The sequence below is a fragment of the Saccopteryx bilineata genome, chromosome 2 (assembly GCF_036850765.1).
Source record: "Saccopteryx bilineata isolate mSacBil1 chromosome 2, mSacBil1_pri_phased_curated, whole genome shotgun sequence".
NCBI lineage: Eukaryota > Metazoa > Chordata > Mammalia > Chiroptera > Emballonuridae > Saccopteryx > Saccopteryx bilineata.
In genome coordinates, this window is record NC_089491.1 from 340,054,921 (window position 1) to 340,082,361 (window position 27,441).

Sequence of the window (27,441 nt, forward strand, 5' to 3'; positions counted from 1 at the left end):
TCGTGGGCCCTTGCATGCCTTTCCAAAGGCCGGTTTGCTCTCGAGTTCCCTCTAGACTTAGAAAACAGTCAGCTAAACTCCCAACTGCAAATTAGTGAGCTGAGGAGAATGTCTCAAGTTTTTAAACGTACTGGCCTTTCTTCAGTCTATCAGTTAATTCTCCAGGCATATTTAGTGCCATCTCATATACAACAAAAGGTCATTAGAGAGCATCGAAGACCTTTTGTGGCCCATGTTCCCGACAGGTTTCTCCTACATCATCCCCTCCCCCACTTCCACCAGGACAGAGTAGAGATTCCGATGTTATGGGTTTCTGAATTAGGAAACAAAAGATTTAGTATGAAATGTCCTGCCATTTGGTTTTGTCGCTGTCTACCAGAAACGAATGGCACCTCTGTCCCATGAATTTTACATGCATCCCCAGAAAAACAGAGAAATCGATCTGCATGCTCTCAGCCTCTCAACAGCACTTGACATGTCTCATTATTTCTTCCTCCTTTGAAATATGTTTCCGTCATGCCTTTCAACATCCCACAGCCTCCCTGATTTCCAGCCTTCCTGCTTGCTCGTCAATTTCCACGCCTCTTCTTGACTGAACGCCTTCTGACTTGACTGATTGTGCTCTTCCATATGGGAACTCTCCCTGGGTGACCTCCTTGAGCCTCAGAGTTGTGATTACCATCCAGTTGCTAATGACCCTCCAGTTTCTACCTCGGGTCCTCAATCTCTCAGTGAGTGTTAAAATTCATCCAATCCAGCTGTCGACTCCTGGATGTAACAGGCATACCAGAATGAGTGTAGCTAAAACAGGACTCTATTCACCATCCCTCCAACTTCTTCTTCCTCCTGTGTCTCCCAGATAAATGTTAATGTTTAGACACCCCTCCCCCACTCCTTGTTTCAATCAGGGTTCCTCTGTTCTGATCAGGGGGTTTTCTCACCACCCTCCTATTCTCAGGTCATGTTCATTCAGATACAGTCTCTCTCGGTTAAGCTCCCCGTGTAATGCGCAGATCCTGGGTTTCTCTAGATCTCTTTTAGTCCAACCTTCCTGTAATCCCGAAGGATCATGTTTTGTGTAATTCTGCAGGAGGGGGTGGGGATGAGGCGAAGCCTGACACTCATCTCTGATCTCTGCACTAGTGACCCTGCATGGTCCCTGCACAAAACCTTCTCAAGAGACATTGATAATGCAGCAGTTTTGACACCAGGTTTTGACCTGACAGCAAGGAAATAAAAAATACTGCAAAATTTTATACAGTCAGACAAACACCATGAATCTTTCTGCATGTTTTCATTATCATCTAATAAATGAAACAAATATCATTATCGCATATAGCCTCTCAAAGCTCCTCTCATTTCTGTGGATACTTACCAAAAAAGCATAAGGAAAGCATGGTTCAAGGCGGCCACCTATCAAAACCCTCACACCAAAATGATGTCAAGTAAGCCAGGATAATAAATAAAGGCATTCGTTTCAGAACACTAGTTACAATAAACGTCTGAAATATGCACCTCGCTAAAATTGCAAAGGTTCAAAACAGCAGTGAGTAAAAAAATGCACTCTTTAGAAAAAAACACTCTTAAAACCTCACTGTTACCACAGTGCCAATTTGTAGAAGGTAGAAATCAGGTCTAGCCTTTAAAAACACTACAATCATAAAGATAAAACTATACCTAGATGGTGTGGCTCAAGGTAAATAGGGGGAATAACAGATGTGAGGAATCTTGTGCTCTATCTAAAAATAAAGTGGAAATTTGCCTTTCAATGGCTGGTAAAAAAAAACAACAACACCAGTCTCAGAAATAGATATTATGTTCCCAAGGAAAGCACACCCTAAATGAATTCTTATTCTTTCTGTTATAGCCAGATGGAAACAAGGGCTCTGGGAGAGTGGGGTGCTTTGAGAAATAAACGTACAAACAAGTAAGAAGGCCAAGGCCACCCTGCCACTCAGCCTCAGGACCCTTAGGTTGCTTTGCCTGAGAGGGTACAGGGTGTCTATTCGCAGGGGGAGAGAGCTTCCAAGAAGCTACAGGTATAGAGTTGTAAAAAAAAAGGTTGTTTTTTATGCAAAAGGATGCAAAACTGAATGTATCAGGAAGAGCAAAATAGACACCAAAACTGAAAGGAAGGTACTAAGCCAGGATTTGTAAATTAAACATCTTTAACCCCCTCCCCCACATGAAGATAGAAAATGGTCCGGGAAAGGATTTACTTGGAGGGAGTCACTGGCATGCTCTGACTCCCACACTCCCCTCCCAGCAGGTAAGGGCCTCTCTGAGAGCTGTGCACGTGCCCCGTAAGAGTTTGGGGGGACACTGTGCCCTGATATCTGGATCACGCCTGGGAAATTTAATGGGGAAGAGGATGACTGGACAGCAGAGATGGGAAAGGGGGGAAGAAACTACTCCCAGAGATTGGTGAGGCAAAGGCTATCTGAGTGTTATGCTATGGACTGGATGTGGGTCATTAGAAGGGGGCAGGCTGGGTGCACTAAATCCAGCCCAAAAGAGCAGACTAGGTCAATCAGTCAGATCGCATTTTAGAATGTGTGCATGATGGTTGTGGGAAGCAGAAAATTCCTTTTCCTGGAGGTAAAGGAGAAACATGCAGCCCTCGTGGCTGACGGCAGCCATCTTGGAGCAGGGATACATTGAGTCCGGTGGTGAAATCAACAGAAACGGAGAGCAGAGCACAAAGACTGGCAGCAAAATGGAGCATGCCCAGACGGTGTGTAAGTTCCACCGTGGCCAGACGCTGTATAAATTCCAGCGTCTGGAATGAACTTGCCCTGAACTTGGAGCTGACATGAACCAGTAGACACTTGCCCTGTCAAGTGAGTTTGAGTTGCGTTTTCTAGCATGTGGCACTGAAGACACTTCATCATATCGTCTTTTCTAAATAATCTGGGGTAAAATCCTCCATCCAAATTTGTGCTGGAAGAGGACTGTCCAAAACCAAAAAAAAAAAAAAAAAAAAAAAAAAAAAAAAAAAAAAAAAAAGCGAAAGACTCAGAATACCAGCTTCCCTAGGTTCTCAGAGTAAACGCTCTCTCCAGGGAACATGTGGACTGGAGTCCAAATGAGACTTGAATTGAGAGATGAACTTCTATTGGCTAGAAGGCAAGAAACAGGGGGAGTCAATTATGTTACCTGGTAATGAACTCGGTGGGAGCCCGAAGACACAGACTGCAGGTCCTAATGAGAAAATGGAAAAAAATAGAGAGGTCCATACCGTAAGGTTGGTTTGAACAAGTTGCCGCTATAACTCTACCCCTTGAATTCCCAATTTAACACTATTAACGTCATCTGGAAAGTATCTGACTCACTCCAATTCATCAAGATTGCACAAAGAAGATAATGCCAAAACTAATAAAAGCACACCAAGTTGGACTGAAATGAGAAAGGCCATTTAGCTCTTGAAACTTATCACTTTTAAATGGCATTTAGAAGTGAGTGCTATATTATAACTTCAAGGATAAAGAAGACCAAAAGTAAGTCTTTTGTTGCAATCAGTGGGAGTCATGTTTAATTTGCTTCTAATCTTTTTGACTTGTGAGGAAAGCTTCTAAAGTCCCTTTAAGCATTCTGAAAGAAATTATTTATCTTAAACCAAATACACACTCTCCGGGTAATTGTGTTTATACTGATGAGTTGTTTGGCAAACAGGTTTCCATAGACCACAAAGAGAAAATCACTGGCCCCCTTCACATTATCACGAAGAGCAAATGAACGGGGTTAAAATTAATGAGGTTTTACTGGTAGATTCTGAGTGCCTGGCTCCCTTTATAAAGTTTTATAACTAAGTTGTCACCGCTGTCATGCCCCGCAGGCTCCCTTGTTAATGAGGGGAGTGTTGCTACTTACAAATGTCAACAATCCTGGGTAACTGTCCTCATACCTGCTTCCCACAAGGATTTATCAACTTCCTCTCTGTGCCTAAGCTAGTTTTAAAACTTTGCCTCTTTAAGGCTCAGTCCATTTTTTAAAATCCCACTGCTAGTTGAATATTGGTGTGATAAGCACACCAATACGTTGGTTTTCACTAGTTACATATTTTTGTACTGTGAAATCTTTTTTTTTTTTTTACATGTTAAGTGAGAAGCAGGGAGGCAGAGAGACAGACTCCCACATGTGCCACAACTAGGATCCACCCAGTAAGCCCCATACTGGGGTGGGGGATGCTCTGCCCATCTGGGGCTGCTGCTTCGTTGCTCAACAACTGAGTTATTTTAGTGCCTGAGGCAAGACCATGAAGTCATCTTCAGTGCCCAGGGCCAACTTTCTCTGACCAATTGAGTCACGGCTGAGAGAAAGGAAGAGAGGAAGAGAAGAAGAAGAAGAAGAAAAAGAAGAAGAAGAGGAGGAGGAGGAGGAGGAGAAGGAAGAAGAAGAGGAGGAGGAGGAGGAGGAGGAGGAGGAGGAAGAAGAAGAAGAAGAAGAAGAAGAAGAAGAAGAAGAAGAAGAAGAAGAAGAAGAAGAAGAAGAAGAAAGAGAGAGAGAGAGAGAGAGAGAGAGAGAGAGAAAAGGGAGAGGGGTAGAAAAGCAAATGGTCACTTCTGTGTACCCTGACCAGGAATCGAACCCGGGACTTCCACATGCCATGCTAATGAACTACCACTGAATGCCTGTGAAGTCTTAAGTTACCCAAGTGTTAAGCAAAAAAAAAAAAAAAAAGAAAGAAAGAAAAGAAAAAGTTTGGTAGCTATTGTGATTAACTTTCTATTGCAGATTAATTGAGTGAGGTTCCACAATAAAATACAAACATCAGACTGAAGAATAAGATACTATATCTTAGAAATATTGATTTAGAACTGAGTCTCATGCTAAAAAGTACACAGATTTTAACATATGAAAGTTACCCTTGGCAAAAATAGCCAAATGAAGCCACAAGGATAAAATTTGTTAACTTTTCTTCTCTTGCCCATATCAGTATTCAAAATGTAGCATTTATCCCAAAATATTATCATTCACAATTTCTCTCTTTAACAATGCTGAAGAGAAAACTTAATTTTTCATATTACTTGATACTGCCTACCTGAACTTATTTCAAGAGAAATAAAATCTAATGTTGAAAACTAAGTGGCTACAACTTGAAAGGATTTTAAACACTATATATCTTTTTTTATTTGTGACATTAACTCATGTATAATGCGTTGTCTGGGAGCAAGCTGCTCATGTTGGGGTACCCACCAAAATCATCCAATGGCTTTCAAAAAACAAATGTCTAGACCACATCCAAAAACAGTTGTTCTGATGTACATCTTGCATCATGAAACAATGATAAAGAGTGGCTATTTATGCTCTTTGTTCTCTGAAAATAAGAGAGAGTGAATACTCCCAAGTTTTATAAGAAGCAACCAATGACCACTGAAATAAGGGGGCAGGGTCTCCTGGCTTTGCTGGTGCAGTTCAAATTCATAGGAAAGTCATATATGAGACCTTTTCCTCTCTCTTTCTCTATGGTAAAACGAGATTGAGGGGGAAAAAAAGGATTATTCTTTTGTGTTTTGATACAAGATCCTATAAAATATAGAAGATTTTTCTTTCCTGTACAATTATATATATATATATATTATATATATATATATATTTAAAAACCTAGCTGTCTCTGACGAAGTCTGTGCTAGATACAAAACATTACATAGCCCCAAACCTCTGTTTTCTTTCATTATTTATTAGGACCCTTTGAAATTCTGTAGAGCTCAAAAAATAAAAATGCAGGTATGTAGTCTGGCAAGGAAACAGAAGTTCCAAGCTACAGTTATGGAATACACTAGAACAGTAGCGCACTGCTGTTAACCCGACTGATCCTTCCCCACTTCAGCCGCCTGAGCAGGGAAGCTAGTGAGGGGTGAGAGGTGGGGGCAACATGGTGTGTGATGAAAAGACAAGGCCACCACATTTCCATTTCCTCCCCAAATGCCTCGTTGCAGAAGCAAATAAAGATGGCTGGTAATTATTTACACAAGTGGAAAACTGAGCAAAATATGTAATTGGCTACAGACACTCACCTCCTGCAGGCGATCTATGTACATACGACAAGTCTCCAAGTCACAGTCTCCGCGCACAACTAGAATACCCAGAGGGATGGCTGAGGGGGAAGGAAAGAGAGAAAAAGACTAAAATGAAATATGTAATTAATTTTCAAGATCGACACAAATGCGTTTCGGAGGGTTAAAAAAAAATCTCAAAAATATTATTTTTCTTTTGGATAGTTCAACCCAAAATTCTCCCTATACCTCCCTGCTGGTCTCAGTCTATTTCTCTTCCCTCATGTTCCACACACCCCTTGCCGCCTGGCCAGCCTTCGTTCCATTTTCTTTCAGCGGCCCGCTCTCAGCCAGCTGATAATTTATGCCTGCATTTGCAATAGCCAATGTACCAAAAAAGAATGAAAAAATCAGGATTCTCGACACTTATCCCTGTGCTTTCCGCATGGGGTTTAATCTTTCTGTCAGTTTGCAATAGTTCTCCACCTGAGAGATTTAACTGCTCAAGGCACCATTGCTACCTGATGGCTAGTAGCTAAACTAAATAGGCATAAAACATTAAAGGAAAAAAAAAAAAGAAAAGAAAAAGTTTCTAGAAGGTTCATGGCTTAAAAGTCCAACTGATTATGAAGATGGTCAGTGTAACTGTGGTAGAAGCAAGGCCACAGGAAATAATAGGGCAAAGCTATTAAGTGCCTTAAATACCCTATTTAGAAGGTGGCATATGTTACACAATAGCTTGCTTGGACAGGCTCTCCTACTTCAGAAATAACCCTAAGATCTGTGAAATACTGAAAAATTGTCTCCTTCCCAAAACTTAAAAAAATGCACATTGTTACTTCTGATTTTAAAAGTATAATTAGCCTGACCAGGCAGTGGGGCAGTGGAAAGAATGTCAGACTGGGATGCCAAGGTCCCAGGTTTGAGACCCCGAGGTCGCCAGCTTGAGCACGGGCTCATCTGGTTTGAGCAAAAGCCCACAAGCTTGGACCCAAGGTCACTGGCTCAAACAAGGGGCTACTCGGTCTGCTGAAGGCCCGCGGTCAAGGCACATATGAGAAAGCAATCAATGAACAACTAAGGTGCTGCAATGCGCAATGAAAAACTAATGATTGATGCCTCTCATCTCTCTCCGTTCCTGTCTGTCTGTCTGTCCCTGTCTATCCCGCTCTGACTCACTCTCTGTCTCTGTAAAAAAAAAAAAAAAAAAAAAAAGTATAATTACACAGTTGAATTAATGATTTAACGAGAAAATTTCAAAATTTTGAATTAACCAGATAAAGACCAGCAAGCCTATGATCTGACAGTGATATTCACTAAAATATTTTTTAAAACATTTCAATCGAGTTTATTTTTGAAGCCTAATCATCAATAAATGGGTCTAAAAATGCTTTAAAATTAATAACGCAGAGTATAAAAAATATTTAAAGTGCATGGAAAAGTCTAGAGGAACTCACAAAGTGGTAGAGAAGGTATACACAGAAACCAAAAATAATAATAAAATAGCACAGGTTATAGTAAACATATATGAACTTAGCCATTTGAAAACTATAGGAGCAAGGGACTAATTCTTGCCTGAAAGTCAAGATTTTAGGCTTTTTGAAGATATGGAACCACATTAGCTCTTTCAGTTAGAGAAGCAAGGGTGATCTAGAGGAAAAAAAGACATAGTTTCTTTCTCAGTATTACCTCTAGATTGGCTTCCCCTAGAGATCAATACTTGTGTCCCATCCCTTTAAGTTCCCAAAGTCTTGCATATATATAAAGGTTGAAAGTGTCCATCATCTTTACAACTGCATGCAAACCTGTGAGTGAGTATGGGCCCTCTCATCAGAAGTAAGATTTGTTTACCTTCACGGCTCCAATGGCTGGAGGAGAAATGGTATTCAATAAAAGCTTGTAAAAAGAGAGGAAGACAGGCTTAGGATCTGTCCAAGTTTGAAAGAGAAAGTGTACCTTTCAGAGCTGAGAAAACTTTCCAGGGTAGGCAAAGAAACAAGGGTTTGGAGCAGGAGCAGACAGCGAGCGTTGGGTTGGAGCTTGCCTTTCCCATTTCTTCTCATGCTAAGCAAGAGAGGCAGTAAGCAAAAGGGCGAGGAACCCTGTGACTGTCCCATGTTTGAGGAATAATCATCTGGAAAATGCTTTGTCTCTTTTTAAAAAAATATATAAACAGAAACACTGAAAAAATCTTCAGTGTGGCAATCATGTACCTTGGAAAGAAATGGAAGGGAAATTCCATTAGGAGATCTCTTAAAGTAAAGTACTGGTTAAAGTAACTGTCGTCAGCTAGGCTACCAAATAGATCCCAATAAGGCGAGTCACTGAGCTAAGAGAAGAATAAGGATTTCTAATCATTGAGGAATGATGAGGAAAAGCTAGTCTTTGGGGCTAGAAAGTTAAGTCTAATGTTGCGGCAACAGACTAACGATAATTAACAGGAGAGCCCATGTTAGAATCTTGCTCAATGATATTTTCTCTTAATATCAAATGTGCAAATGTAAAAAAAAATTAAATTTAATCAATTATTAACTAGTTAAATTAATTAAGAGAAGCAGTGGATTCCTGTCAATACCTCTGATTTCCTTCTATTATCAATGAATGGAGTTAGTCGGGTTATAAATTCAATGTACTTGGGAGCAGATAGTTTTAACTACAATGAGAAAATGGATACTTCAGGCCTGGAATCAAAAGGGAGCAGATGGGAAAAAGTTTTCAAAGACATCTCATTCATTTCTACTATGAGTATAAAATCAGCAACTTTGCCTCGTCCTCAACAAAAGGGAGGGGTAGAGAAGTAATCAACCCCCCAATGATACCTATTGCTTCAATCCATTTTCAACAAGCGACACCAGGCTTATTAATTAGCCACAGTCCCATGGCTAATGTCACTGCATAACAAGCAGCAGGGTGATCTGCTTGAGTTGGGCCTCAGAGGTCTGCAGAGCAACCCTGTCTAATGCAGTAGCCATTAGCCACATGTCATATTGAGTAATTAAAATGTAGCCAGTATGACAGAGAGGCCAATGTTTTTATCTTATTTCGTTTTAATTAATTTAAAGTTTAAATAACCATACATGGCTAGTGAGCACTATAGTTTTGATCTCTGGGGAACCCAGAACTTGCAATTCCTTGGTACTGGATTCTGTGTATGCTAAAACCATCCATGTTTTTAACCTTTTCACAAGCAGTACATTGATTCAACAAATAAAAACTGCTCTTCTTTTTGCCCCTATTTAGTTAGAGCGAATGTGCTTCCTAATTTGTAGCAATTGTATTTCTTGACTGATGGAGGACAAATGTATTCCCCTTACTCTGTACCTTACCTACCTTTCTTACCCTAGCTTTCTTATTTTTTTGTCCCTCCTTCTATCAAAACATACACTCAGATGTGTCTTGAGTATAAATAACTAATAATTGACTAAAGTGTTAATCTTCTAAGGAGTGCCTGACTTTTAACATGTTTGACATTTGGGCTAACGTAACTGTCACAGGTAAAATGTTTGAATGCCCCCCAAATTCATATGTTGAAGCTCCAACCCCCAAAATAATGATATTTGCAGATACAGTCTTTGGGAGGTAATTAGGGTTAGATGAGGTCATGAGGGTGGGGCTCTCATAATGAGATTAGTTTTTTATAAGAAGAGATACTATAGAGCAGGGGCCTCAAACTCAATTCAGCATGTGGGCCGCAGAGCAAGATGATAGCCGTTTGGCGGGCCGCACTAGGTCTACAAAAGGCAACTATTATGCAACACTTTTCTCACTGCAGTTGAAAACAAAAAAAAAATCAGTACAACAAGCACAATCGTACATGCAGTTTACTCAGTGTCACAAAACGACCAGAAACTGTAGTTTGCATCACAACTGCTGTTAACTAAGCTAATATCTAGCTAGGATGCTAGAGAAATGAAAAATACAAGTAGGCCCCTAGGCTTACTTAATTTTATCCAAAATATTTTGAACTTCGTGGATTAGTCTGCGGGCCGCACAAAATTGTTCAGCGGGCCGCATGCGGCCTGCGGGCCACGAGTTTGAGACCCCTGCTATAGAGTTTGTGCTTGTGGGCAAAATCCTTCCTCCCCCATTTGAGTGGCATTCCAGCCTCGAGAACCGTGAGAAAATTAATTTTTGTTTAAGTCACCCAGACTATGATATTTTGTTATGGCAACCTTAGTAGATAAGACAATTATAAAGCTTTGACAAGTTTAGGTACAGAAATATGAAAGACATTATGAAATTAACTGGTGATCCTCAACCCTAAAAATATTATACGACTAATTACTTCTTCCCAGCCAAGACATGAGTCTTGCCCTAGGTCCCCTCTCAGGCTTGACCCTGACCTCTATTAACCCTCTTTCCCTACTTCTGTTCATATAAATGCCTGATAATTCTGAATGTGATTAATTTAATTGGTTTTAAAAAATCCATTATATCTTTCACATGTGCATGCTTGGGATTTTATTTGTGAAAAAAAATGCCAACGGGTCCTACTAATTAATTTTGTCTTTTCTACTTGAAGTTAGAACTACTTGAACTCATTATGCAAATGTATGCTGAAGAATGCATAAATTAACAACAAATCCACAGTCTTCTAGCAACCACTCCATAACTGTACTCTTTTATCTGTAAGAAAGAAAAAAACCCAAAAAACTTCTAAAGTACATATGCACTAAAATAAAATACAAAAAATATGGTTTCTAAAATATATATTTCACCACAAATGAGAAGCATAGTGAGGGAAGAGACCAAGCTCAGGTATCCTACATATAGATTTGAATTGCCCAAAACTTTAAAAATCAATATTTTAAAGGGCATTAAATTGAAATTGCCTAAAGTGTTTTAAGAAAACTTGAACAATGGCCTGACCTGTGGTGGCGCAGTGGATAAAGCGTCAACCTGGAAATGCTGAAGGTCGCCAGTTTGAAACCCTGGGCTTGCCTGGTCAAGGCACATATGGGAGTTGATGCTTCCAGCTCCTCCCCCCCTTCTCTCTCTCTCTGTCTCTCCTCTCTCTCTCTCCCTCTGTCTCTCCCTCTCCTCTCTAAAATGAATAATAATAATAATAATAAATAATTAAAAAAAGAAAAAGAAAACTTGAACAATGTCTTACAAAGAGTTGGAGGTATGTCAAGGACAGTAAGAAATTTTCCTCATGTGAATTAGTTATTTGATTGAAGAAAAACAAAAGACCCCCATGGACCAACTCGAAGGTGAACATCCCTCCCAGAGATTCCTGAAGCACATTCTAACCTGGGACAACTGTAGGGTCTGCCTGAATTGCACTGAGGTCAATGAGTTCATAACGTCAGGGACGCTGAGGGAAATAAGAGTACCAATATTGTGAATCCCCGGATGCAAAACTGTTTCCTGCTGGCCTGAACTAGGAGCACTCACCCTGGAACAGGTGCCCTGAGCCTGAGCCTGGAGGCTCGGAGAAGTGGCATGAGAGAAGCAGGGGGCTGTGGTCAGAAAAGGGAAGAGGAAAAAAGAGAGTAAGTGGAGGGAGAAAGAAGGGAAAGAGGCCAAGGAGGAGAAGAAAATACACGAACATAAATGATGTCATCAGTTGATTATCTTATTTCATCTTTGCCCCAATCGTAAGAGGCACGTATCATGACTCCTATTTTTCAAATAAGAAAACTGAGTCTCATAAAGATGAGGTAACCTGCCCTGAATGTCAACGTCACAGCTACTAAATGGGACACAGATTTCATCCCAGGTTTCTTTCACTTAAGAGCCCCTATTCTAAAATATTTTTACTTCCTGTCAAACGTGGGCCACACAGGGGAGGTAGTATCTCCTAGCTTTCAACACTGAGCTCAGAAAGTGAAACTGGAAACCGGGACAGGCTGACCAAAGAGTGAGGATGGAATCCCAAATCCAATGGTTAAAGCTGCACAGGAATTGGGGGAAGATGTGATCTGTGGGAAGCAGAGTTTTGGTGAACAATTCTTGGCATCAGAGCATGACCGTGAGGCTGAAAAACTCTGAGTCAAGTCAAACTTATTTTCATAAACACACTTGGCAGAATGGAGGGCACATTTAAAGACTTCTCACTCTCCTCTTTCCAATAGGCCAGCTTCAAGGGTTTGAGAAGATGATGAATCAGCTTATCAAAACTGTTGACAGGCTTATCATAACCCTGTCTTAAATTTAGGGGTCAGAGAACTAAGCTGACTGTTGCTTACTTTATAAAGCAATGCAACTATAAAATTGTGAGCAGGATGTTAATCATTATGGGGACAGTAGAGATAATAAGAGTACATCAGACTTTAATAAGGATTGTTTTTGGAAAACCACATGATTTGTTTTGCTATGAAAATCTTTGCATTAGAATTTCTAGCATTGAACTGAAGAGCTGAGAGTCTGCATAAACTAAACATAAACTACACACTCTCACCTAAGTAGAAAAAGTTCATTAATACAAATGTACCAGATATTCAAAAGTGCTTCTCATAGATTTTTTGATAGAGTGTTTACTAACTATTAGTTTCAAATATGGTTAACATTTGACATTATTAATTTGATAGTTTTTTCTATAATACACTGCTCACAAAAATTAGGGGATATTTCAAAATGAATATGCAGTGATTAAAAATGCATTTGATTTTTATTAAACAAGAACATTAGAAAAGCAAATGACAAATCAAAGAAAGTTGTTAAATTATGTAAGTGAGATGCAAAACCAACTTTTGTTTCATTGGCGAAAATGCACTATACAAAAGGTTGAAAGTACTGGAGTATCTGTATGTTCCCTGATCCCCTAATTTTTGTGAGCAGAGATATTCCCATAGCATTCATTTTTTTTTTTTTTTGTATTTTTTTGAAGTTGGAAACGGAGAAGCAGTCAGACAGACTCCCACATGCGCCCAACCAGGATCCACCTGGCATGCCCACCAGGGGGCGATGCTCTGCCCATCTGGGGCATTGCTCTGTTGCAACCACAGCCATTTTAGCACCTGAGGCAGAGGCCATGGAGCCATCCTCAGCGCCTGGGCCAACTTTGCTCCAATGAAGCCTCAGCTGCGGAAGGGGAAGAGAGAGACAGAGAGGAAGGAGAGGGGGAGGGGTAGAGAAGCAGATGGGCACTTCTCCTATGTGCCCTGGCCAGGAATCAAACCCGGGACTCCTGCATGCCAGGCCAACGCTCTACCACTGAGCCAACCAGCCAGGGCCCATAGCATTCATTTTAATGTTTAATTACCCTTGGTAAACATCTACATTCAGAAAAAAATATAATTACAGATACTTTTAAATTACTCCACAAGCTTATTTTTCCCTTGATTCTTTGCAATATAGGATGTAAAGATTCTAAGTAAAGAGACTAATCATGATACTAACGGGAAATAAAGAGAGAAAGAAACAACAGGCCCAAAATGGAGTGACTTGTGCTAAGCCCCATATCAGCAAACCAAGACTCAATACCTCACCTAATTACAGTTTCAGACTTTCCCAAGAATGTAATCTTTAACCAATCAGTCTGAAATTACCTGGTCAACACTAGTGAGGTAATCTGCTGAAAAGATCTCCACCTTTCCCTGAAAGAAGGTGATCTCACCTGAAACGTTTCCTTGCCTCACCTTCCTTCTGACTAGAAAAGCCTTTCATTCGGTACAGATCCTTGGAGGTCCTTTCTATCTGCTATCTAGGATGCTGCTATATTCATAAGTTGGTAAATGAAGCCAATTAGATTTTCACATTTACTCAGTTGAATTTTGTTTTTTAACAGTACCTACCTGTCTGGGTTATAGTAAAGATTAAGTCAGTGCCGGTAGAGTACATAATATCTGCAAGGTATTCACCCCTCCAAGCCTTATTAAATTAATCAATTTCCCCCACTTCTATTATCAACATGTGCTGGTCATTTGTAAAGCCTCAAACCAATTTCAGCAGACCAAATGGGGAGACTTATATAGCAGAAAATGTGTCGTGCCAGTTTCTAATGGCTGGAGCTAAACCTAAGTAAGTCAATAAAAAAATCAAGCAAACCTAAGAAGAGACGAGAGGAATCATGGCTGGCTGCTTTATGACACAAGCAAAGACTCAGAGCCAGAGAAAAAGCAAAGAGTCACTTCTGACACTAAAATTTATAAAAACAGAGACAACTCACAGCAGGGATTTCATTCCCTGCAAGATCCTGTGATGTGTTCAGCGAGGTGTTACTATGGAAAGACAGGGCTGAAAACTCAGTATTTAAAAAAAAAAAAAGAAGAAAAAGAAGAAGAGAAAGGATTTGATTTTATGACACATGAGCCGTTACAGGGCAATTGTTGTTAAAACAGAACTGCAGCTAAATCAATTAATAAATAATTGATTTACCTGTTCAAATCACAAACAAAACTGCCTTCAATGGGATCATTAAAAGAAGGTATGAGACCTTAAAGAAAAGCCTCTTAGAATTGCAAGGGTTTGCAAAGGTTGGGTTTTAAGCTCTAATATATACATAAAAATACTAGAATTGCAGAGACTCTGTGGAGGCAAAATAAAAAGGCTGTCTCTTTCTAAAAAAGACCAATACATATAATGACAGCATTGACATTCATAAAATAAGAAGGGATTTGGAACAATATGGTACACCATCAAAAATATAGGTAATTTTAGAATGACTATTTTATGTTAATATTCAGAGATATGTTTATTAAAAACTTGACATTTCCTTAAGCATCAATGTTAGATTTACTGACAATCAATTCAGTTTATGTCAAGTATGCATTTGCTTTCCATTAAGCTACTTATAGTCTTATAAAACCAAGAGTCTGAAAAATATAGAAAAGAACATTAAAGTTAGGTAAGCTGTGTTTGGCGATGACATGTTTAGATACCACAAGCATAATCCATGCAAGAAATAAAATTGGTAAGTTCGACCACATTAAATCAAAACTTCTGCTCTGTATTAAAACTTCTGCTCTGTGAAAGGCATTGTTAAAATAATGAAAATCTAAGACACTGGAAAAAATATTTTTGTAAAACCCATATGTGACAACAGACTAGTGTTCAAAATATACAAAGAGCTCTTAAAATTCAAAAATAAGAAAGTCAATTAAAAAGTGAACAAAAGAAAAAAAGAAAAGAAAAGTGAACAAAAGATGTGGACATCTCACCAAAGCAGACATATAGTTGGCAGATAAGCCAACTATGTGAAAAAGGTGCTCAATATCACAGCATCAGAAAATTGCAAATTAAAACAACATAGTATCACTATCTATCAGAACACCTGAAATTGAAAAAAACTGACATCAAATGCTGGTGGGAATGTGGAGCATAAGGAACGCTCATTGTTTGCTGGTAGAAATGTGAAAGAGTATCTTCACATTGAAAAATAGCTTGCTAGTTTCTTCTAAAAGTAAAAAAAATCTTACCACACAATCCAGCAATTTCACAAAGGAGTTGAAAACTATGTCCCACAAAAATTGGCACATGAATGTTTCTAGTATGTCTACTCATAACTGACAAAACTTGGAAGCAGTCAAGATGTCCTTCAATAGGTAAACAATGTCCTTCAATGAATAAACAAACTGATCATCACACAACAAAACATTAGCAACAAAGAGAATTGGGTTTTCAAACCACAAAGGACAATGGAGGAACCTTAAATGAATATTGCTAAGTGAATGAAGCCAGTTTGATGTGGCCACATACTGCTTGATTCCAACTTGATGGCATTCTGGAAAAAGCAAAATTATGAAGACAGTAAAAAGATCAGTGGTTTCCAGGGGTTACAGAAGAGGGATGGGTGAATAGGTAGAGCCAAGGGGTACTTAAGGCAGTACAACTATTCTGTAGGATACCATCACAGTGGTACATGTCATATACCTGTGAAAGCCCATAAAACTGTAGAACATAATCATACATCCAAGTTTGAAGTATGGCTTTAGTTAATTGTAATGTATTACACTGGCTCATTGAATATAACAAATGTACAACACTAATGCAGAATTTTGGTAATAGAAACTACATGCACTCTAAGTGCTGGGATCATTTGAGGGAATATATGGGACTCTGCACCTTCTACTTCATTTTTATGTCAACTTAAGCCTAAAAATCAAAATAAAGTTTACTACTTAAAAAGTAAAAAAGCAAGAGAAAGGGAATTGTTCTGAATTTCCTATAGACAGACACTATGCTGATATTGGAGAATAATGACACACAGAAAAACAAAGGTTACCTATTTTCTTACCCATGGCATTAACACTCTACAGAAAGTCAGTAGGATAATGGGGACAAGGGACTAGAAGTAAAATCAAGGCGACAAGACAGGCACCAGAGCAAGATAGGGCCATAAAGGAAGATGGTAAGGGACAAGCAGAATTTCTTCATTTTACATCATTAGTTCCAAATGTGTCAGAGTCTTGAGGAACTAAAATTCTAACTGGAGAGCTGACAATAATTAAACAGAATGAGTTGGCAATATTTCTATCCAGTGGTTTCCCCCTGTTTGCCACAGTCCATTTTATAACAACCTGTCATCATTTACTGCCCACTGATCACCTGTAACCAACAGGGGAAATTGACAGGCATATTAGCACCAAAAAAAAAATCAAAACATGACACTCTAAGAACTTTATACCTCAACATGCCATGCCTGGGTCTGTCAAAGGTGTCACAACCCCTGGTTCCTTGTCATTAAAAATGACCCTAGCGTTCTAACTTTGCAGCTTGGGCTAAACCAAGTCCTCTCCGAAGTTAATTCAAGATGTCACCCATAAGATAAAAGTAACTAAGTAGTGTCCAGAAACTAGCAGGCAGGTTCTTTACAAATCTGTGTTCCAAACTACACACCGAGCTCTCCTTTTTATCCTGATAATATACTACCTGAGAAGGCAGCTCAAAGGACATACAACTCATTTTTTTTAATCCTCTTAAATGCTTTGGCACATATCATCTTGAGTAATAACTCCTGGTATTCATTTTCACTTGATTTTGCAAATGTGTATCATGTGTACAAGAAACTGTGCCAAAATATTTTTCAGGTATACAAGTCACTCACTTTATCAGACGAGATCGGGCGCGTTCAGGGTGGTATGGCCGTAGACTACTCACTTTATCATTCAGCACACATTTGAAGATTTTCTTGTGCCAGGGACAACTCTAGTGCTACAAGTTGGGCAAACAACACTGAGTACAACAGAGTACCTGCGTTCAAGGTGTCACAGGTGGGGGAGAGTGGAGTGACATAAGATTAGCATGCTGATCGTGCACCTTGTAGTAGGAATTCTGACAGACTAGAACCAAACGTGTTTAGAACCCAGAGGAGCTGCACATTTCCCAAGACAGGACATGCTTACATGAAAAGTTATTTCCCAAGTGAAGAAAAATAACGTAGGTAAATAGAATTCTCTAAGTCTTAGACCACCCTTAGATGCTAAGAAATCAAGGCATGAGAAAAAGCAAAGGTTTAGGACTTAGCAAGAGGGGTAGTTGCAAGAGTGAAAAGGTGGTGAGCCAAGGCCAGACGCTTTGGTGTTTTGGGGGAGGGTTTATGCTAAGGAGCTGAGATGCTAAAGAGTTCTCATCAGAAGATAAAGATTTCAGATTTTTCTTTTTTATTAAGTGAGTGGAGGGGAGGCAGAGAGACAGACTCCTGCAGGCACCCCAACCAGGATCCACACAGCAAGCCCCCTACCAGGCGATGCTCTGCCTATCTGGGGCCATTGCTCTGTTGCTCAGCAACTGAGTTATTTTAGTGCCAGAGGCGAGGCCATGGAGCCATCCTCAGTGCTCAGGGCCAACTTGCCCGAACCAATCAAGCCATGGCTGCAGGAGAGGAAGATAGAAAAAGTGAGAGAAAGCCTGACCAGGTGGTGGCACAGTGGATAGAGTGTCGGACTGGGATGCCGAGGACCCAGGTTCGAGACCCCGAGGTTGCCGGCTTGAGTGTGGGCTCATCTGGTTTGAGCAAAGCTCACTAGCTTGGACACAAGGTCACTGGCTCAAGCAAGGGGCTACTTGGTCTGCTGAAGGCCCGCGGTCAAGGCACATATGAGAAAGCAATCAATGAGCAACTAAGGTGTCACAACGCGCAACAATAAACTAATGATTGATGCTTCTCATCTCTCCGTTCCTGTCTGTCCCTGTCTGTCTCTCTGACTCTCTCTCTGTCTCTGTAAAAATATAAAAATTTTTAAAAATTTTTTAAAAAGAGATAGAGAGAAAAAGAGAGAGAGAGAAGGGGAGGGAGTGAGGGAGGGGTGGAGATGCAGATGATCTCTTTTCCTGTGTGCCCTAATCAACTATCAAACTCGGGACACCCACACACCAGGTAGACACTCTATCAACTGAGCCAACCAGCCAGGGCCAAAGATTTGAGGTTTATATCGATCAAGGAGGCCTTAATGTTCTCCTTTGCTTTACTAAACTTCAGATAGCTTTTTCCCCCTGACTATAGACCCTTTCTTTACACTGAAGACTTTCAATTGTAAATTCTCTCTCTGCCACCTTTGAGATGTAAATCTCCTCTGGACAGTTGGACTACCTGGGAAAATCTCAAATACCTGGGAGCCATTTATTTGAAATAGAATCATTGAGGAAGACAGTCTTCCTCAAGCCCTAGCTTTCAGTCTTAATGGGTAGGTAGGAACTTAACTAATTGTTGTTGATAAGTGACAATTAGCAAACACAGGTAGCCTAACTGCACTAATGTTTCCACTAATGTCCTCCACTACTTTTCTACTAGCTCATCCCAGAGCTTAAAAAACTCTCCCACCTGTGACTCAGCAGTTGAGTTCACTTGGTCCTTCCTACTGCAAGAAGCTTGACGGTCTTCCTTGCCTGTTTAATTTCCAGCTCAATCATTCTATGACAACATTTTCGGCAAATCCTTGGCAGAGATGTGGTTGACAAATGAATGGGAGACAAGGTGAGTGGCAAGGAGGTGAGTAAATGACATGAGTAATGGTGAAGTCTGGAATAAACAAGTGACAGTAAAGATAAGAAAGGAGAGACATACCAGAGAGAGATACTGTCAAAGATTCAGCTCTATGATCAATTGGACAGCACAGAAAATGACCAAGGGTGACTCAAAGTTGTTTAGTGGGCATGTTTAGAGTTGCAAGCGTTTTCTAACTTGCTCAATACCACAGTGAACTGAGGCCAGTGGAGCTAGAGGGAGTACAGAATAAAAAAGGAATAGAGAGCGGGGGGGGGGGGGGGTGAGGGGAAACAAATTATAAAAATAATATGAAAGAAAGTAGTTCTTATAATGATGAATGGCTAAGATCACTTACAAATGTCTCAAAGACAGTTGATAACACTTAAAATATCTGAAAGGGATTTTGGTGTTAGAATGATAGAATACTGTTACAGGCACATTGGGAAAGCCTATTCCCAAACCTGAAGAACCAAGAGCAGAGGGAGGAAGAAGGAGGAAGGGGGAGGAAGAGGGAGGAAGAGGGAGGAAGGGGGAGGAAGGGGGAGGAAGGGGGAGGAAGGGGGAGGAAGGGGGAGGAAGAGGGAGGAAGGGGGAGGAAGGGGGAGGAAGGGGGAGGAAGGGAGATGCTCCACAGACACACACCCAAAGCCTAGACCACACAACAACAGGAACTAAGAATTCATTACAGATTTTTTTTTTCCTATGTCTCTTTCCAGTCGTTGGCACACAGGACACGATACACAGGAAAGCAGAAGGGAGAAAGAATGATCCAGAATAAAAGGATGTTAAAGCAGTCAGTCTACTGAACAAATTAGGAGTCGGAGGGAGAATGCAACCCAATCATGGCTAACATGTTTAAAATTGCATGAATTTTCTTTGTTCCTACTCCTAATGAATTCCTGCATGATCAGTGATAAGCCAGGGGAAAGTATGGGCAGAGGCCCCATACTCTCTTCTAATAAATAATAGAAACCAAAAGTCCAGATCAAACAGTTCTACGAAATGTCAGCATCTTCCAGCTTGACGTGCAAGTTTACTGACAACGATGCAAATGCCTATTTTTGATGGACAGTTTCCATCTCAAAGCAGATTCCTAATGTCACATGCCATGAAATTCTCGTACTACAAAATGACACATAAAACTCCTTGGAGTTCTTTCCCAGTGTTAAATGTGACAGAAGCTTTTGACTGAGAGGTTCTAGAATGTATTTGACAAGGGACGTTGGAAAAATAATGTAATTTTTTCCAGGTATACTCATCAAGAAGATAATATTTACAAAATCCTAGCTACAGGGCAGAACTACCAGTGACAACTTACTGCCACTGCCCTAGTATTTGGGAGGGAGATAACAAACACATGCCTGTGACATTGGATCTTGGCTACATGGCCTGGCCTGCCAAGTACATGTGAAAGTCAGATGAGGCATTAAGTATGAGGCAAAGATGCCTAACTGTCCCCAAAGCTTAGTTAATGCTCAGAAGGATGGTAAGAGACACTGGTTCAAATCTCTTGCACAGTTTTAAAATCATACTGTCCATCACACTGTACGGTGACGGGCAAGGTCACCAACAGTGAGACGCTGGGGACACCATTAGTCATGCCGCTCTGAGTTTCTGAGCTGATTGGCTACATGTTGAGAATTAATGACAGAAAGATTTCCTCAAATCTGCTGAAGGAGCCCAAGTCTCTTTCTGGAAGCAAAAAGAGTAAACAAATTATGCACAGACAGCTGTTGTACAGATATCTGAAACAGGGCAGTTTTGAGCAAGCACACCCTTAGCATCTGACAACCTCAGGAACTCTCTAATTCTGTTTACTGGTGACTCCGAGCGAGCGGCAGAGAATCGGGGACACAGGGAGCCCACTAAGTACTAAGAAGGAGTGCTCTCCACCAGTGTGATCTGTGAAAGACCTGCAGCTTTTACCCAGGTAATTAGCACACAAAATTGGGCTTCTGAGCCCATCTGCAAAGAGTTTGTTTTCAGCCTAGCACATATTTCTGCCCTAGGGTCCACTCAGTTTAATATCTTTACAAATAAATTGAAAGCATGTATAGAAATGTCCATCTTGTTAAGAATCTGGAGCTTTCTCTGACTGTACTGTTAGATTAGACATAGCCGGAATTTAGACTGCCTTATATTTAGTTTTCCGATTTTAATTACTCAAATTCTGAGCCGAGAATATTTGGTTTGACAACACCGTGCCAAAAAGAACTTTTAAGAAAAGGTCACTGTTCACATTTTACGTTGTACTTTACTTAGCTAACTCTGACACCTCTAAAAAGAAGTCATTAACTTGTATTCCAATTTCCTGATTTTAAAAGAGTAGGGAGATCAGGCCAAAGAATATAGAGAGAAACTTGGAGGCTAGTGACCATAGGAGTCTAATCCTCTGGAACTAGAACAGCGCTGGGTACATAGTAGGTATTCAATAAAATAGTTATAAATGAAGAAGTGGATGAACAGACTCAGGATTTTGGCATGAGGGTGTTTCCTTCCTGGCATTGGTTAAAGCATCAGGTGCTGAGTTACATAGACAAGATGGGGCTTTTGCAGCAGAAGTGACCCACCCAGATCTATGATGGCACTGAGGCACTCAGCCCCTTAGCTGGTGGCAGTGTTAGCTCTGCTGATTGCTCATGGCTTTCTTCTCCAGAAAGGAAGCTTTCTCACTCAAGGCGTGTCCCTCCCAGGGGACAGCCTGACCTATATCCAATCCTCCATACCTTGACTGAGACAACTCTAAGCGGCCATCCCAGATCTAAATTAAATGTCCCTGCAGGCATCCTCTGTCGTGACTGCATCCCAGCTCGGTTTCTTCATCCACCCCGTCCCACAGTCTGCCCTCTTCACAGCTGTTGTCGCCTCTTGGAGAATCCCCAATGAACCTCCCACGTGAAAAACTCAAAAGTGTCAGAGTCTGTTTGCCAGGAAACCCAATTAATAACAAGAATGATGATGCCAACTCTTTTTAAAAATACATTTCTATAAATGCAGAGCTGTGTCTTTACAAAAAAATGAGAGATAAGATGAGAATTCTTATTAAAATCCCACCATAACTATATGACTCTTAAGTGTTCTTGTGATAAAACCTGTGGATCATGTATACGAGAACCTTCTGTGAACCCTGATGGACCATGCAAACACCAGGTGTTACTATTTAATAAATATGATGTCATGACTCTGCAGTGACTGATGTCACTCTCACATTAACACAACAAATAATGTAACAATTTTATATATAAGACTCTTGGAAGAAGTCTTTAAAGAGACACCTAACTACTATCTGAGTTGACATCCCAGAATTGTCAACCTGGAAAGGTGACAACAAAATTGAATCAGGCTAGCATACCATCAACGAGAACTGGTCATTACTGTGTGTCTGTGTGAGTGCATAGAATAAGCCAAAGAAAAGGAAAAACAATTCTTTGGGAAGAGACTGAAGGATATACCTGTAATTGATTGTTCTCATTACCAAGGACTAAGTTCTAACAATAAAATGATTGAATATTATCATCAACCCTTTAGGCTCATTTCCTCATTTGAGACCTAACATTAACATCTAATGCAGCATAGCTTTGAAGACACTTATTTTCTTATAAACAAAGCATGGCTTTGGATCATAGAATTAGACAACAAAGAAAGTTCTATTAAAAATAAGGTCATCTTTCAACCTACCATTCCCCTTAGCATCTGAATCTTTGAAGTCAGAAGACAGAGCGCGAACTCATTTATAAGACAAGACCCCCAGGAACTGAGGAGTTGGTCTATGTGCTTATGAAAGCTAATGAATTCTGTGATTCATATCTAAAGCGCTGTTCAGCAGTTCTTTAGAGAAGGCCACTCATTGTCTTGCTCTTCAAATTGACTTTCAAACTTTCTCCTCTCTTCTTGAACAGTGATGCCCTCCCTCTCTATTATTGGCTAGTAGGCATGTTTCTTATTCACAGAGTAAAGTCATTAGAATAGAACTTCTGCTTCTCCCTTGTCCCAAATACCCCCATCTGCAGCCACTGTACCCACTCCTCTGCATTCCCTCCCTGTACTCTGGAGACCCCGCCCCCCCCCCAAACACAAGCTCCATCTCCCCCTACTCAGGGGCATTGCTCCTGCAGCTGGCCCTCTGTCTTCTCAATCGAGTTACCCTCCAAGTGGATTGGTCCCATCAGCATGCACACATTAGCATACACAGCTATAGTATTTTATAGATTAGAGGAAACTCTCCCCTTGATTCCACAGCAATCTGGGGTGGGGGTGAGGGTGAGGGTTACTTTCTCTGCTGCCATTTGCATATGAAAGCACTCTATTGACCAGCACCTCTGTCCCCATTCACCAGACAACCTCTTGTGATATCACTAATAACCATCTTCTATCTTAGTATGCACCTTACTCCATCTCTCCAGAGTGTTTGACATAGTTGTCATCCCTTTTATACAACACTTTTCTTCTCTTAGCTTCCAACCAACAAGCTTCCTGATCTTGTTTTCTTTTTCTATCTCACTCTGTGCTTCCTTTGATTTCCTTTGGGTACTCTACATCTCCCCTTCCTCTGTTCACCACATTGTTGAGGCCAGAACCTCAGAGCGAGGCATCCTCCAGTTGCCTTTCCCCTTACAGAGTACGGCTAATGCATCATCTGATGCTACCAGTATTATCTCCAAATCCAGAAACCATCTGTTTCTCCCCAACGCTGCTACTGCTGCCAAGTGCCCCAACCTCTCCCACTCACCAGAGCATATTAGCCTGTACCGATGCCCCTATTTCCACCTTCGCACCCCAACCACCAATTCTGCAATCAGCATCCAGAATGATTCAGAAGGAATGCACTCATGTCATTAGACATCTTTCCAAAGAATTCCAGTAACCTCCTCATGACACGCTAAATAAAACCAAATCCATCTCTGTGGTCTCCAAGTCCCATCTGTGTGCTGGTCCTTTCCTACAACCTCAAAATCATTTCCACCCCCACTGCAACCAGCCACGTTCCAGCCATGTGAGCGTCCTTGGTGTTCATTCACCATTCCAAGGACTGTGGCATCACATGGCCTTGGCATGCGCTGTTGCCTCTATCTGGGACACTCTTCCGCCAGAAATCCATGTGTGTGCTCATTCTGCCTTTGAGGTCTCTACTTACATGTCATCTCTTTGGATAGCCCCCACCCCCGATAGCCTTATCAAAGCTAGAATCGTTTGTCATCTTTTGCTTTATTTCCCTGGTAACACTTCCTGTTCTACTATATTATTTGTCTTCCTCTCCCATGGGAATAAAGCTCTGTGGACATGGATGCTTTTCAAGACCCCCATAATTTGAAACAGTACCAGAAATGGGGCAAGTAGCCCATGAATATTTGTTGAATTTATGAACTGATTATTTATATGAGAGTAGAGAGAGGTCCAAAATGAGAAACCTGCCCAAAAAACCAGAGTATAGCAAATTAGGACAAAGTCAAAACACAAAAAGGCATTTGAAATGGGATTGGAGAAGGTTTAAAAACAAATGTATTATGAAAGGTATTATATAGAAGAAAATAAAAACTACTCCTCAGTGGACATAGAGAGCATGGTGAGTAAATAAGTATTCCAAATGTCAGGCCCTTGGACAGTTTCCTTAAGTTTTCTGTGCCTCAGTTGCTCAATATGTAAAATGGGACTAAGAATACTATCTGTCTCACACAAAGATGTTGGAAGAATTAAATTACATGACATGTGCAGAAAAGTTAAGAAATTTCCTAACTCACTGTAACAGTATAATATGGGTTAAGTATTATTATATTTACTTACTATTTTGTTTTTAATTAAAAAATAAGATATTTATTACAGACAAAACATACACACATATACACACACATATATATGTATACACACAGAAAAAAATAGAGGAAAAACTATGAAAGAAACTAATCACAAAACTCTGGGTAAATGACACCTCATGAAAAAAAGACTAAACATAAACACACTTGCAATGGGATGGACAATGGCCTTCAGAAGACAGATTGACATTCTTTAACTCAGATTTCAAAATGGAATGCCAACCGCTACCAAACAGAGGCCTAATCTCTCCTGAACAGCTTGGTTGTCAACTTGTTAAATGAGGGGGAAAGATTCAATTTCAGATGAAGCAATTGATAGAAATACATACATATATATATATATATATATATATATATATATATATATATATATGTGTATATATCAGTGTTCCTAGCAAATGCACGGAGCAAAATGCACTAACACCATTTTCTAAAGCTCATACTCATTACAATGAGTGATGCCGGAGTTTTAAAAACTTTACTAAGGAAACATTTCAGGAGGAAAAAATTAAACCCTATGCAATGTCTAGAGGGCTATGGATTTATTATGATATAGTACATCTTAGGAAATACCTAATTTAACCACTGCATTAAGCAGATAAGGCTTGAAAAGGAAAAATGCATTGCCCAAGGTCATCCAACTAATTAGAGGTTAGATTAGCTTTTCTCATTCTTGTGTATATATTTGATATATTCTTTTCCTTTAGTTCTGCAAATGGAGTTTGGTAGGAAAACAGGTGGTGTTTCTGTAGTTCTCTCACAGTCCTCGGCACATGATAAACATACCCCAGCAAATCTGAGACTGTTTCTGTTTGAGGGGTTTTAGTGTCTGTTCACCACTGTTTGTTCAGAGTAAGCACTCAATAAATATGTACTGAATAAATGATAATGTTTTCAACCTTTACTGCCTAGCATCGAATGTGGTACCTGGCACAGAACTGATGCACATACAGTTTCTGAAGGCATGGATGCATCAGTGAACGAATGGCCTCACCATTTTGGCTACCAGATGATGCAAGTATGAGACTGTATTAAGACTTAAGAAAGGGAATTTGCAGATATCTGCCCAAATCACCAAGTACGGGCATTCAGTGTTTACAAGTCTCGTAGGTTTAAACATCTTGCCGTCATAGCAGTCTCTGAACTAGTAGACACAATAAAAGTGAATTGAATGATTAATTATATTTCCTTCCCACACCCTTTCTGTGTTATTTATCAGCATTTTCTATTCTATTTCTGAATGTGCGACAGTGATATGGTGGGTGGCAGTGTGTGCACTATGAAGTGAGAGATATGAGTTGAAGAGGTCAGCTGCCCTGAGCTTGGATACTGGGCCTGAGATAAAGGCACGCTATGACAGCAGTGTGTCTAGCAACAGCGACCACAACAATCCTAGCTACCAATTTTGGAGAGCATGCTCATGGGCCGGATTTTTGCACCAGGAGTTTCATGTCCAAGATTACATTTAACCCCCAGCACCGTATGAAGCTGCAACTGTCTTCTCATTTGAGAGGTGAAGTATTCGGTCACTAGAGAAATTACTTTGTCAAGGTTGCAACTGAGTTCAAACACAAACTTTTCTGACTCTTCTACGAAGTCAGTAAAGAAAAAAAAACAACAGGAAAATTCCATTACAATATCATTAGTCTTTATCAGAAAATAATATACTGGTATTCGATATTATATATTATAAATATCCAGATGATATCCATTATCCTGAGCCAATGTATGTAGAGGGTTGTTGAACATTCTATTCACTATACAAAAATAGTTAGTCCCCGCCTACCTTTATAGGCTACATCTGTTTTCAATTCATTCTAAACTAGGTTTTGCTTTTGTGTTTCAAGCCCCAGACTTGTATGAATCATCCCAGTAACTCAAATGTGCAGAGTAAGGCAAAGCCAGCGGTAAAGTTTAGACAGTTTACATGGGACAGAGTTAAATCTTGGCCACTATCAGGTTATTCTAGAGATAAAAATATATGTTATGTATCAAGAAAACTCTTTTCAAGTTAGAAATATAGCAGGCTTTCTTTTTTTTTTTTCAAATTCTTAAAAAAATTTATTAAATTTATTGGCGTGACATTGGTTAATAGGTTTCAAGTGTGTGTTTCCATGATACGTGATCTATATTTTGTATTGTGTGGCTGCTACCCAAGGTCAAAAGGGGGTGGGGGATAATAAAGGGTAAAGGGGCCAAATACATGGTGACAGAAGACAACAGATTTTCAAAGCCAATTATCCTTCATCTAGACTAAATCAGGGAAAGGAAAGAATAATCCCCCCACAATTTTTCTTTAGTTCTTACAGCTGGACTAATAATAAAGTCGTAACATGGACACAAGGCTAGATTAGCAGGAGAGAAACCATTTAATACGTATGCATGGGCAGTTATAACATAATACTCCAATCACAAAATGATGCTCAAAGAAATAATCAAACCAGGCACCTTTTAATACTGTTTAGACAAACAATACACTGGTGAAGAACTGAGAGGACAAATGACTTAGCATCCATCAGAGAGGAATCTAAGCAGGTTTGGGTGTTCATTAGTGAGGAACCTAAACAGAATTGGGGCATGGGTAGGTAGCAAATTAATAAAGAAGCAACAAGGTTTGTTATACCTACTCCTTGGCTCTGGGTTCTTTAAATCTCACAATAAGAGAATTCTGCCTCCAGGTTCAAAAATAGTACCCTTAACATGGAAGATTTATCTTCTACTTTTAGGGGGACAGAGAGGTCAGGGAATTTCTTTCACTGGCCAT

The 27,441-nt window shown here is 40.1% G+C and overlaps 1 protein-coding gene across 1 annotated transcript in view; it reads right to left on the reverse strand.

Moving 5' to 3' along the window:
- The window catches only part of DGKI (diacylglycerol kinase iota), a 387,457-nt gene that overhangs the window by 83,753 nt on the left and 276,263 nt on the right, over positions 1–27,441 (reverse strand). Inside the window, 2 exon segments of the mRNA XM_066262376.1 lie at positions 3,157–3,201; positions 6,018–6,097. Of these exon segments, the coding sequence (XP_066118473.1) occupies positions 3,157–3,201; positions 6,018–6,097 (125 nt within the window).